This window comes from Pleurodeles waltl, chromosome 2_1 (genome assembly GCF_031143425.1).
Source record: "Pleurodeles waltl isolate 20211129_DDA chromosome 2_1, aPleWal1.hap1.20221129, whole genome shotgun sequence".
Classification (NCBI taxonomy): Eukaryota; Metazoa; Chordata; class Amphibia; order Caudata; family Salamandridae; genus Pleurodeles; species Pleurodeles waltl.
This window is the reverse complement of record NC_090438.1, coordinates 708,819,379-708,832,901: the sequence shown is the minus strand read 5'-3', so window position 1 is coordinate 708,832,901 and position 13,523 is coordinate 708,819,379. Positions and strand designations below refer to the sequence as shown.

Sequence of the window (13,523 nt, the reverse complement as noted above, 5' to 3'; positions counted from 1 at the left end):
TTTTTTATTGAAACACCATTCTGCAGCATTCTGTATGGCACCAACTTCAGTGGGAATTGTCATGATCTGTTTACTCAGCGCTGACAGATGAAACCATTGCACACCTGACAGTTCCTTACCTTGCCTCCTTGAGGTCCATGAGCTCCTGGTATTCCTGGATAACCCTAAATGGTACACAGGGAAAGAACAGTAAGATTACATGTTTGGTGCTGCTGTACAGGTATGTGGTACTTCCTTATTATGGCAGAGCATGGCTATAAACAAGCTCAATTTGCACTCTATAATGCCACACTTCCACCAGACAAGACAATCCATTCCTGCACCTTGTACTAACGGAGCTAACATCCTTTGAAGGACTGAGATTGCAGTACACTTCTGAGCTCTGATATGTCACTCAAAAATGTCCACCACCATCACTTTTCTGCTCTACTGCCTTCTTAATAGATTTAAGAGAGCTCCCTGCAAAGTTTGACTAACATCATAGTTGACTCGTTGGTAAATTGTCCATGCAATATCAAGGAAAAATGCTGACTGGGGTGTGTGAGTAGTAGGGCTTGGAAACAACCCAATTAAATACATGGCAGTTCCACATTTCTATTATGGTGCTCGGTGTAGTGATGGCCACGTGACCACTTTTGTGGTCTCTAAAGGTTAGGTAGGTCCAATTGAAGACCTTTATCGCACACAGAGAAAGCTGCATTCTGCTCATTATACAGATACTTCAAGGTTGCAATTAGTTAAATCACAGAGTTTGTGGTTGCTGAATGGCTTTAGAAATGCTTTCTGAATCACAATTTTGGAAGGGGCATATTTATTCCCTTTCAAATTGCAATTCACAATGCTATTTCTCAATGGTTTGATTTGGACTGAAATTTCGGTAGCAAACCATTTGTAGGGTACCAACCTCAAAGTAGGCGGTGACCCATTTCAAAGGAGAAAGGGTCCAATTCCCATTTGCGAATGAAAAAACATTTACTTGGAAGTGGGCAGAGGTCTAGGGATCACTGCCAACTCTTACGGAAACTTTTTTGTTGTTGTAAAAAAGGTGTTTTGGTTTTTTAAATGTTCAGCTGCTCTGACCATTAAGGAAAACAGGCTGTAACGAAAAGGTGTACTTCATTTAAATGCAGTCACAGATGTAGTGGTGTGCTGACTTCAGCAGTCTACCATTTCGGTGATGGCATCTAATCAGAGCAAGTTGCAATTTGCAACCTACAGCATGAATAATGATGCAGAAGGTGGCACTGCAACCCTGTTCGAATAGAGATTTTAAGAATTGGCCTATTAGTACAGAAGTCAGCTTGCAAAATCAGAATCGATTCACAAAAAGTCAGTGTGCAATTTGCGGCCACATACTGCTTCTGTTAAACGAGAAACTGGTTACACCAGGTGTCTACAACCAGTAGCTCACGAGCTACCAAAAGCTCCTAGACACTTGCAGAGTAGCTCAAATCCTTGAGTTAATTTTTAAATAAGCACCACGTCATAAATTGCTTTCAAAGTTAAGGGAAGGCTGTGTTTATTTTACATTTTTATCATCAGGCTGCAGATAGCTGGGCCTGATAATGAGCAGTGCTCAGTCAGATTTATGACTAAGGGGCACAGAGGTGAACAACTCAATTACTTAAGTTTTTAACTCTTAATAAAAGTCCTTGCCAACTCAGTATTGGAACTGTGAACAGAAGGATGCTTCTAAATGCCTTTAAATAGGAGAAAATGAAAAGTTACCTTAATGATTAAGTTAACTTTTCATTTCAATGTTCTCCCATTTCAAAGTTTTGCAAACAACAGGTCTCTTGCTTACAGTGGCATATGTATAACTGAAAAATACAACTATTTCTGTTAAATAAGATACATTTAAAGTGCACAAAAATGTTCCATATCATGAATATTTTTGCAGAGCATTCTTCTGCATTTTAAATTTCTCCCATTAAAAAAAATATATATATATATATATATATTTGGGTTATACAGGTTTTGGTGCCATATACAGAGAAAGGTATGTCCTGTTCTGCAAGTACATACAACGCAGGCTCTTATTCACCCATACAACTATATCCCATTGTTATGCACATCTTTACACATTTCAAAAAGACCACACTCACTGACACCTGGCAGCCCTCTCATAGTGCCCCAAGTCAAAGTATTTTATTTAAACCATAATGTCTAGCTTCTTTGACAATAGGCTTAAAGTCAATGAAGCTGGTTATGAGGGTGTTGAGTAACAATGCGCAAGTTGTTCAGCCTTCTGTAGCTCACAGCAGTTAACACTACGGAAAAGGTTGGAGACCCCTGGGTTACACCATTATTGGTCATAGCAGCTGATCATTTGCTGCACTGATCTAAGCACTACTTTATATTTCAAAAGTGAGAACCTGCATCCATCTTTGCACCAGGCCATAAATCGTTGAACTCAAACATCTGATTTTGCCCTAACAACGTCTAGCTACCTCTGGTACAGCCCCTCCTATGTTCTAGAGTTAAGAAGTTTCCCTGTCTAATTCTGTATATTCCACTGAACCTTCTATAACTTTTGATCATGGTAGCTTGCCTTTTCTCTGCCTGAACTCCACAAGTAAATCTGTCACTTGTGATTTACTAGATCAGACCGGGTGATTTACCTTCACTAAATTGATCTAGCTAACACACTCAGATCAATAAAAATAAGTATAATTCTGGTCCTTTAATACATAATGACTTTGAACATGACCCTGGTCTTGAAAGCTAACCTCACTCCTACAGAGTATAAAGTCAACCATTTCAAATGACATGCAAAAATATGCTAAAAACAAATCATAGGAGCCCCATCAAAAACGTCAGACGATTGACACAATCATTTTCCTACTTATTCCTCTATTTCAGAACCCTACCTTTAGCTCCATTCCATGCCCTCGCGACCCCCAGCTATCCCTATTGCCAGAACTCCTTACCCAGGCTCTACCTACCTCCCAACTCTCTCATATCTCCTTACCCTTCTACCTCACCATTGACTTCTCTGCTTGGTCTTCTTTCTCCTCCCATTAATTGTCCACCTTCAAGACCTCCATGCCTGTTGATTGTGCACTCCCCTTGAAACATAAACCATGCCACACTAACTCAACCTGACAGTTTCCTCCCCCTCCTGCCAAATTCTTCCTCTCTTACAATCCACCTTTCAGGCATTTACTCCTTTCTTACCTGTACATTTTCAGCTATATTATTTACTCCTCTGTTCCCGAGACCTCTTATGAAGCCTATCTCACCTCCAACCTCCACGTCCCTTCTCACACTCATTCCTTGCTTATCTTCCAACTTCAGTCCTTACCATCTCTCATTGTTCAAGTTATTACCATGCTTATTTGCCTATTTTCTCTTTCCTTTAAACACACAACCTTCCAACCCACTATGTGCCTCTTCACCCTCACCTCTCTTCACCCCTACTTAATCTGTTATGTCACTACTCAGTATTTCAGGACAATCAACAATCTTTTGTTAGACATGGGTATTATACCAATTTTCATCACTGAACAGTTGAATGATTACTTAGGTCCAATATTACAAGAAGCAATGCCTGCTGTCTACCAAATTCCCATTAGAAACCACACCATGAAGAAGGTTGGAGGAACAGCTGTCATTATCCACAAAAATGCAGTATCTAAATAAAATCCATTGCAAACTACACCATGTCAGAATGTATATCTATGTTCATCAGATGTTTCCAACTTCTTTCACTTCCCCATTACACCTTATCTACAGATCTCACCATCACAATCTAACATGTACCTTACTTCTTCATAGACTTTGGTGGGCATTTAGACATTGCTGGGAAGCTGTCACCCTCAATTCCATCTCTGGAGGAGGACCACCCACCCTACTAAGTGATCCTGGCCTGTTTCTTAAGGATCTCAGTGCTTGAAGTGCATCTGCCATTACCTCTGACATATTTTTCTCATAGCTGAATGGCCTTCATTGTGATGCAGCCAACATTGGGTTTTCCTTTGCTTTTCAGAAACATTCCACCAAGCAACATCAGGGACATGTATCTCTTTTGCAGTCAAAATCAATGAAGGGCACTCCACTCTAACTGGGGAGAGAATTCACCGCTGTCACCTAGCAGCCCTATGACAGAAGGGACACTGGGTGAAGAGTTTCCTTGGCAGGTACACTGGGTGAAGAGTTTCCTTGGCGGGGACTCTAGCAACAGACACCTGAGCTCTGGCAAATTAGAGCAGAGGGCCCACTCTGCCAAACTCTAAATGCGGCCTTTTGTCTTCATTATCTTGCTAAAACACCTCAATATAGGACCAACTTAACTGTTCATATCCAAATGCATGCTGTCCAACGTGGAATCACAGAATGTAGTTCAATTGGTCTCCAGCTCTACCACACAATTCGGAATACCTTCAATCCAATCTTCACCTTCAGATCCTCACTATAGTTAGGGGTAAACAATGTGTGGCCTAGACGGAGCATGTTAAATTTCAGTTTGAACTCCACTTAGCCTCGCCTTCAGCCAAATGCACCACCACAACTGACAAAACATTCAATAAAGTATGGAAATGAAAGGACTATGCCATGCACCACCCTCAAATTACCACATTGCTGCCAAATGATCTTACTTCAATAGTTACTTCACTGGCTGACATCTGTTTTCAACAATAGCATTCCAGTGAAGACTCACACAAGCACCACTTAATGTCTGAAAGCTGGGTGGATGATACTGGAGTTAACATCTCTTACATAAAACAAAAGATGTATTGAAAGACAGAGGAAAAAGGCTAACAACCACAAGATCGAAATGATTCAGTAGTACCACTCAAACTCTACCTCTCAAATGAATCTAGCAAAACAAAATGAGCCTTTTACAGTTGAGATGTCTACTTTGAATCTTTTCCTGTACCATTTGCAATTCTACCGAATGGTACAAGCCACCATCAACCTAGCACTTTCCTGTCTGGAGCAGGTTAACATACTGGGCCACTGCACATTAACCTGAGTGGCATGAATGCATGTGTCTGAGCAGTGATGCCAAAGTATGAGGCCTAACTAGCCACAGTGGGACACGACAAACAATGGGTGAGATAGGAACATAAACTCTAAAGAAGGAGAAGGCAGCACAACAATACACGCTGTAAAGCGAAAAACCACAGGGTGTGGGGATCCTAACTTGAAGGGGAGTGCTGTTAATGGTTTATTAGTCTCAGGATGCAACAGGTCAGCTTAAAAGAAAGAAAGATATGATTGTGATTGTGGAAGTGGGTCTGCATAACTAGAGGAAGGAGGAAACTTTACATTATTCGTATTATTACGGTTAGTCAAAGACTGGCTATGTAGTTACCTCAACCTTTGTGATTATATTTTCTTAATTGCTCTGTTCTCTGTTAGATATGTCAAACTGTTGACTATATGTGTAATAGTGTTGTGAAGTAGAACATGACTTATTACATGTTATTCATGTACAACTGAGGTCTGAGTCTCTAATCCCACAACATAACTCTGAGTAAACCATGGACTTCTCTGCTTCACTTCCCTGAGAAGTAAATGATTAACCTGTGCTTTTGGTGGTCCCTCATCAGTCCAACAGTAGGTGAGTTCATGGGAGAGCATAGTATAGGATAGGACCCTACTGGATATAATTAAAGCCCATGCCTGCTGAGTGGCCCAAATCAGTTCTAACACCTACTAAGCAATTAATGACTGGCATTATCACAACTCCACTATGTTATAGATTCAGATGCATCTATTTGCTGTGCTCAGATTGTATTCCTATTTATGTGTGATATTTCATTGAAATTCTGTTGTATCCCAATGTTTAACTTCTTCTACAAATTTTTCTTATGTTCCATACAAAGTACACTCTATATGACAATGTCAAGTAAGTAATTTAAAACATCCAGGCATGCAAATATTGTTTTGTCTTTGCTCGCTATGTTGTTATATTGGTCTTGTGTCTTCCTATACTTTGCTGACCATGAGGTCAACTGTGAAGGTCAAGATATTCCAGTCACTGCAGTTGGTGGTTGTCATGTGTGATGCAGCTTGAATTCAATAATGCATTTGTATGACCACTTACATCTGTGTGGATTCCATTCTTCTTAACAACTAGTGAGTTCTTAGATTGATTGTACTGCTTTCTGCTGCCTCAAAATTGTCTTCAGATCTGTCTGGGTTCTGCTTCCCTGTCAACCACCTGTGACTTTGTATGTGGACACTGCTTCAACAGATACAGTGTTTGGTTATCAACTGTCTGAATGAACTGTCAGCTTTCTTCCATATTGAAAATTTAGATGCACACCTCCACAGTGCAATGCTTTAACCTACACCATAGTAAGGCAAATGAGGTATTTTGCAGCTGTGTGCAAGACACACACTTAAGTTATTGGCAGGTAGAACCACACAAGTTGAGGGTGGAGTTTTCCTGGAACGCATGATGTGCACACTATACATCATAATGCACATTGCAGAAGTGGGTCAGTGGAAACCTGACAGGAACCTCCTATCAGGAAAAGATGGCCATGTGTGAGCACTGATCAGTGTGTGCTTATTGCACCAACACTATTAAGTAAGTGGTTTTGGATATACCTCTGTGTACTCTGTATGTCTTTTGTTTCGTATGGTGTGATATTTTTAATATTCACGGGTCTGTGATACATTAAATTGGTACCACTGGATTGTACTTTTAATGATGCCAAGCAAAGTTTGTTATTGCTATGTATGTTGAATTCGGTAGATTGAGTACACAACAATTCATCGTAAATGCAACAGCCAGTTTTTTTTTCAAATGCCTGGATCACGTCCAATAAAATGGTTTCAATGGTATTGCAGTCTGATAAATATTTAATTGCTATTGATAGGAAAATATTCTCAGTTGAAAGAAGATTGGCCATTTTGTACAACTGTTTGGATACCCAAGGTCAAAGAACCCTTGATAAGTTACCAGATACTGTAAAAGACGGAGTAAATTTTGGTAACTGGGATGAATATATGGAGGTAGTTTCGAGAGATTCAAGACATTTAGCTGATAATTTCAGTACCATTGGCGAACATTATCCTTTCACACCAGGTAGCACTTACCTAATGAGACCAATACAAATTATGTAGCCGAATTAGGCAGTGTAGTTTATTTGAGTGACTTTGGTGGTACTTTAGAGGATTATATAAGGGAGCAAACACTGTTGCACTGTTACGAGAAGGACTAACTTTTGTACTTAAAAAAAAATACCAGTTTAGCGAAAGTCAATAATATCACTAAAGGAATCAAATATTCTTTATCTGCATCCAAAGGATAGAATAAGTGTGAAGTTGTGTTGTTAGCTCATAAAGTCAGTGCTGTGACTCTCAGTTCTGGTGGGGAGTCTAGTAGAGCTAACAAGACTCATGAGAGGGTTGTTAACCCAGGAGTGTTTAGCTGGGGCTGCAAATTTCACTAAGCCAATGTTGCTCTGGGATTAACAAAATATGCATTTAATGTAGAAGAATTGGTCATTTTGACAAAGTCTAAAAAGCTAATCAGAAAGAAGCAACTGTTTATACTATCACAATCATAAATTAGTTGGTAGGGAGGAACACTGAAGGTTTGTTTTATCAGTTTCAGAAGCTGGGAAGAAGGTAAATAAAAGGAAGGGAGGTGCAACTTATGGAACTGTTGCTACCAATATCTCATTGAGGGTAAATGTAGATTGTGGATCACCCTTAACTGTTATTTCTGATCAGGTATAGTGGAAAGAATGGCCCAGTGTGGATCTTCTAACATCAAATGTCAATACTGTAGCCTTCAGTCGGAGAAAGATAGACATGCTGAGATATTTTTGTGACAAATTCAGGTAATGTGACAGGAAAATATTTACCAGAATATATATGCAGCTAAGAGAAGCTACAGTGTGATGGGATGGGGTGACCAAGGCTCTTTGGACATTGCATTAGGTTATGACACACAGTTTTGCAACATAATAGGACCTTCAGCAGACAACTAAAGAGCAGTAGGGGGTATTCAAGGAGAGTTTTGGTTCTGTCAAGAATATTTTACACAGAATTGTCTTAAAGGAAAATGATGTACCAATTGTTCACAAGGTATGGAATGTGCCCCTTAGTGCCTGGGAGGATTTTCAGAACCATGTCATTCAAGTAAATGAGTTATCAAGTCTATTGACTGAGCTAAACGGGTGCCCATGATTGTGGTGGCAAGGAAGTGAATAGGTATATTCAGCCATGTATGGATCTTGGGCCTCAACAAAAATATTCTTATTAATTGCCACCAAATGCATAAAGTTTGATCATTTTTGTATATTTGAGTTACTACAAATATTTTTACTATGACTGACCTGAGATCTGCATACCCCTACCTGAGTATGCAGAAAACTCTTATGCTCTCGCAATTTTCATTACACCATTTCGTGCCTTTAGGTTTATGTCGATGCTATTCAGGCATGCCTCAGCAGTGTCAGTTTTTCAGACATTGGTGTTCAAGCTATTTAAATGCATCGATGGTGTCTCTGTGTTCCAAGACAGCATTTTGAACTTGTGAGTGAGCATTAGTGGATTCTCAGCAAGGCATTTGATATCTTATAAGAACATGGTATTACAGTGAAATAAGAAAACTGTATGTTGCAAACTGATAATATGTAACATTTTGTGCACTTCATATTTTCTGAGGTTATTAAACCTACATGTGATTGTTCTAGAGACATTCTGGAAGCCCTGCAGCCAAAAGGCAATAAGGAAATTAGACCATGTTTTTTAATATGTGAGCATTAGTTACAGTTCATTGTTTGGTTTGTTATATTTTCTTAACTGTTGAAAAGGCTGTTGAGAAAGGGTTAAAAAGTGTGTGGACAGATAAAGAGGAGACTAAAAAACTGCTTGTTGAGATACCTTAATTCTGCCATACACTGGGGCAGGCATGTGCATCAACACTGTGAGCATGGGATTGGTGCCATGTTTAGTCAAATAAGCAATGGACATTAAAGGAAAGCAGTTCTGTCTCAAGATGGTAAAGGAAATCTGAGCTGCATAACAGCATTATGACAGCCTTGTATTCGCTAAAAAGAATTATGTTAGTAGAGTACATCAACAGGCCTTTGGCGATGGGACGAGAGGCGCTCTCAAGGCTCTTCAGAGGTGCTGTAAACAGGCCATGATTGGGGTCAGCGGCAACAGCACCCAGCCCCTGGAGATATAAAAATGGAGCACAGGGTGGCAGGGCCCAGCAGCAGGCCAGCATATAGGGTTGCAGTCAGTGGCAGTTCCTCCTAGTGACCCAGCAGGTCAGAGGTCAGCACAGCAGCAGCAGTCCAAGGCGATTCCTGGTGAGTCCCTCCAGCAGCATTCTGTGTCCAGTTCCAAGTATGTTTCAGTGTCTCTAATGTCTCATTTTCATGGGGAAAAACCCCTGTACTTATACTCAGTTTTGCAAACATTTAGCAAAGAGGGGGAGAGGAGGTTCCAACCAGTTGCAACTGGTTCTGGGAGTGCCCCCTCTCTCCTCCAGCACAGGCTCCAGACATCAGTTGGGGGTAAACAAGCTCTTTGTGTGAGGCCAGGGCACAGCCTTTACAAATTAAAGTGTGGCCCACCTCCCCTTCTTACAGCCTAGGAAGACCATTCAAAATGCAGATGCACCTCTGTGACACCTCCACCCTCCCTGTTACAGGCTGTCTGAAAAGTATGCACAAAGTCCAGCAGTCACTCTGCCCAGATGTGGATTGGAGTCAAGCTGCTAAACACCAGAGCCATGAGCACAGAGAAATGTTCACTTTCTAGAAGTGATCTTTCTATAATGGTTAATAAAACATCCACCTACACCAGTAAGCAGCATTTCTCACTACCATTACAACCATACCAAGCATACCTTCCCTCATAAATCAGACAATAACCCCCTAGACATAAGGCAGGGCATTTCCAATGCAATCCTAAGAGAGTGCAACACTCACAGGTGTGACAAACCAAATAGTCTGTCACTACCAGGACAGGCCACACAACCAGGCACATGTCCTGCCTTCTACATACATAGCACCCCTCCCATAAGGCTAGCTAGTCCTACCTTAGGGGTGACTTACATGTAGTAAAAAGAGAGTTATGGGCCTGGCAAGAAAATTTAGATGCCAGGTCCCTGTGGCAGTAATCTGCACATGCAGGCCCTGCACTAGCAGGCCCGAGACAGGTTTGAAAGGCTACTTTTGTGGGTGGCACAAGCAGCACTGCATGCTAGTAGCATTTAATTTACAGGCTCTGGGCATAGGGATACCACTGCACAAGGGACTCACAGGTAAATTAAATATGCCAATTAGGTATAAGCTAATCATACCAACTTTAGAAGGGAGAGCACCTGCACTTTAGCACTGATCAGCAGTGATAAAGTGCTCAGAGTCCGAGAGCCAACAGCAAGAGGTCAGACAAAATAAGAGGAAGGGGGCAAAAAGTTTGGAGATGAACCCGCAAAAATGGCCAGGTCCAACAGTTAGTTTTTCCGATTCAGTGATCCAGTCACAGAACAGGGACCAGAATACATAAATCGAATGCTCCCTTTCATGGCTCAGTAAAAGTGTCAGAGTTTGAGGGAAGGGTTTAAAGCTCTCAGGAATGTAGCGTATGAAGATGTTATTTGGTTCTACACACTAAGGCACACTATTTCAATGCAGGAGATTTGGTGAGGATCAGGCATGGCATTTTTGTTCATATAGGGTAAACCAAATTGTGTTGCCTCTACCCTTGTGATGAACATCAGCAACCATCTGTTAATGTGGGAGGATAAAAGATTATGGAATAAGAGAAGAGTGGTAAATGTAAGTGAAGTTATCGACTCTAGTTCAGATGCTAGCGATTTTTTCTTTCACAATGCCATGGGACAAACATTGAAAGGTACTGCCATGCCTGGAACTGACTGTGATCATGACAGTAGTTTAATCGGTGTGAATGGCAGTGGAGCAGTGGTTGGTGGCTGTGCTGGTGATAGTGGCATTGAGAACAATGGTGGCAGTGGTGTGAATGATCCAGTCCTTGATGGCTCTTTTGCTACTGAAATTTGTAATCCAATAGGGCTTCCTCCTACAAGGATTGGAAGGCTATCAGGACCTTCTTCATATTTTAAGATTATAACAGGTACCTGTAAAGGGGGTGACTTGAAAGAGGGGTTTTGAAGTGCACAGAGGTCCTCTCTTCCTGCTCTGGCTCCAGACTCGCTACAGGAGGTTAAGCATGTCTTTGTGCGGGAGTAGGACACTGCCTATTCAGCTGTGTCAGGTCCTCTCTCCCATCCTGCCCAGGATGATCCATCAACATGCAGATGGCCACTCAGTCACACTGACTCTTCCCTTTGTATGAGACTGTCTAGAGGGAATGCAGGAATCCAGTTGTCACCCAGCCTAGTTGTTTATTGGAGACAGGCTGCAGGCACACAGGATCAAGAGCAGGAAAATGCCAACTTTCTAAAAGTGGCATTTTCAAAATGTTAATAGTGAATCCAACTTTATCATTAAATAGGATTTCTCGTTACAATTCCATCTGTACTAAACAGGACTGGTCTACTCCTTCTTAATCAGGGATGATTACACTTTATTAGATGTAATAAGGATTTCCCAGTGTTGTCCTATGAGACAGATAGGTCTGACAGCACTGAAAAACGAATTTGAGAGTTTTTCATCACTACCAGGGTATGTAAAATGTTTAATTACATAGAACCCTGCACTATGGGCTACCTAGGGCTTACCTTAGGGTGACATATCTGTAATAAAAGGGGAATCTAAAGCTTTGCAAGGTGTTTTAAAAGCCATGTGGACATGGTTGTCAAACTGCACACACAGGTTTTGCAGTGGCAGGCCTGAGACATGTTTATTGTTCTACTTAAGTGGATAGCACAATCAGTGCTGTGGCCTACTAATACCACTTAATTTACAGTTCCTGAGCATATATAGTGCACTTTACTAGGGACTTATAAGTAAATTGAATATGCCAGTTGTGGATATACCAATGTTACTATGTTTTAGGAGCGTGAGCACATGCACTTTAGCACTGATTATTGGTGGTACAGTGTCCAGAGTCCTAAGGCCAACAAAACCAGATTGGCAAAAGTGAGGACACCCCGAACAAAAAGTTTGGGGGAAAACCACCCTAAGGCTGCAGTTCTAACAAACTTCAATTAATGTATGTGTATCACCACTTAGCTCCATGTGGAATCGATTCATCTTAACATGTGTCTACAAGAAATACCAACCAGTGAAAAAAAGCTTTTAGCCATTGTTTAGCCAAATCATGTCATGAATATGCTTCTTTATCATTACATGAAGGTCATATGTATAGTAATGGCTGTCAAGGGTGCAAAAGCTGTTAAAGCAAGATGTAAACGAAATTAAGTTTAGACCACCCAAAACACAGCTACACATCAGAACTTAAAGTGATTAGTAATAAGCACAGAGTACTAGCCACCTTTTGTGTTGCTATTGCGTGAGACAAAGGGGCTATGTTAGTCAATGTTAGTAGGCAACATTAACTTAGAGGTGGGGGAGCCACGGAAAGCTCAAGCTAGAAGCCTGGCTCTGGCCAAGCTTGAGGTCATTTTGCAGCCTTGAGCCCAAAACGAGCCTAGCTTACATGGGAGCGGATGTAGCCCAGTGGCTACAGATGCAACCATGCAAAATGGGGGGAACAGGTTTGATTCTCCACCTGGTCTTATTATACAGTGAACTACTACTAAGCAACTTGTACCAAAACAAAGAGGTAAAGTAGTCTGTGTCTGTCTGTAGTGAGGTGCCTTTATATCCTTGGCAAGGTTGGTGCTATGTAAAACTGCCAAAAATAAAATGTGGACTCTGCTTGTCACTCATACTCTAATCTCATCCGTGAAGAATTAAGGACAAACCATCAACCCTTGATGTAAGACTGTGCTAGCTGAATGGTGCAGTATCAAACTGGAAAATCCAAGAGATACCCATCTCGAGATTGAGTTCCACAGTGGTAAACTAGAAAATCTATGTTCAGTCCTGTCTTTCCTGCTTGACCAAATTGTGTGATCTTATGCAAGTACTGGATGTAGATTGCGCTGTGCTAGTGTGTGGGTCTAGAATGTACTGTACTGGGGTGCAGATGCAGATTGGGCTGTGCTAGAGTGTGGGTCTAGAACGTTCTGTACTGGGGTGTGGATGCAGATTGCATTGTGCTACTGTGTGGGTCTAGAATGTACTGTACTGGGACGTGGATGCAGACTGGACTGTGCTAAAGTGTGTGTCTAGAACGTACAGTACTGGATTGCACTGTGCTAGAGTGTGGGTCTAGAATGTACTGTACTGGGAAGTGGATACAGATTGCACTGTGCTAGAGTGTGGGTCTAGAATGTACTGTACTGAATTGCACTGTGCTAGTGTGTGCGTCTAGAATGTACTGTACTGGGAAGTGGATGCAGATTGCGCTGTGCTAGAGTGTGGGTCTAGAAAGTACTGTACTGGATTGCACTGTGCTAGTGTGTGGGTCTAGGATGTACTGTACTGGGACGTGGATGCAGATTGGGCTGTGCTGGTGTGTGGGTCTAGAATGTACTGTACTGGATTGCACTG

General features: G+C 41.4%; 1 protein-coding gene across 1 annotated transcript in view; it reads right to left on the bottom strand.

Annotated features, from left to right (window-relative positions):
• The window catches only part of LOC138267855 (collagen alpha-3(IX) chain-like), a 173,734-nt gene that overhangs the window by 62,308 nt on the left and 97,903 nt on the right, over positions 1 to 13,523 (bottom strand). Inside the window, exon 17 of the mRNA XM_069217080.1 lies at positions 120 to 164. Coding sequence (XP_069073181.1) covers positions 120 to 164 — 45 coding nt within the window. The remainder of the gene's footprint in view (positions 1 to 119; positions 165 to 13,523) is intronic.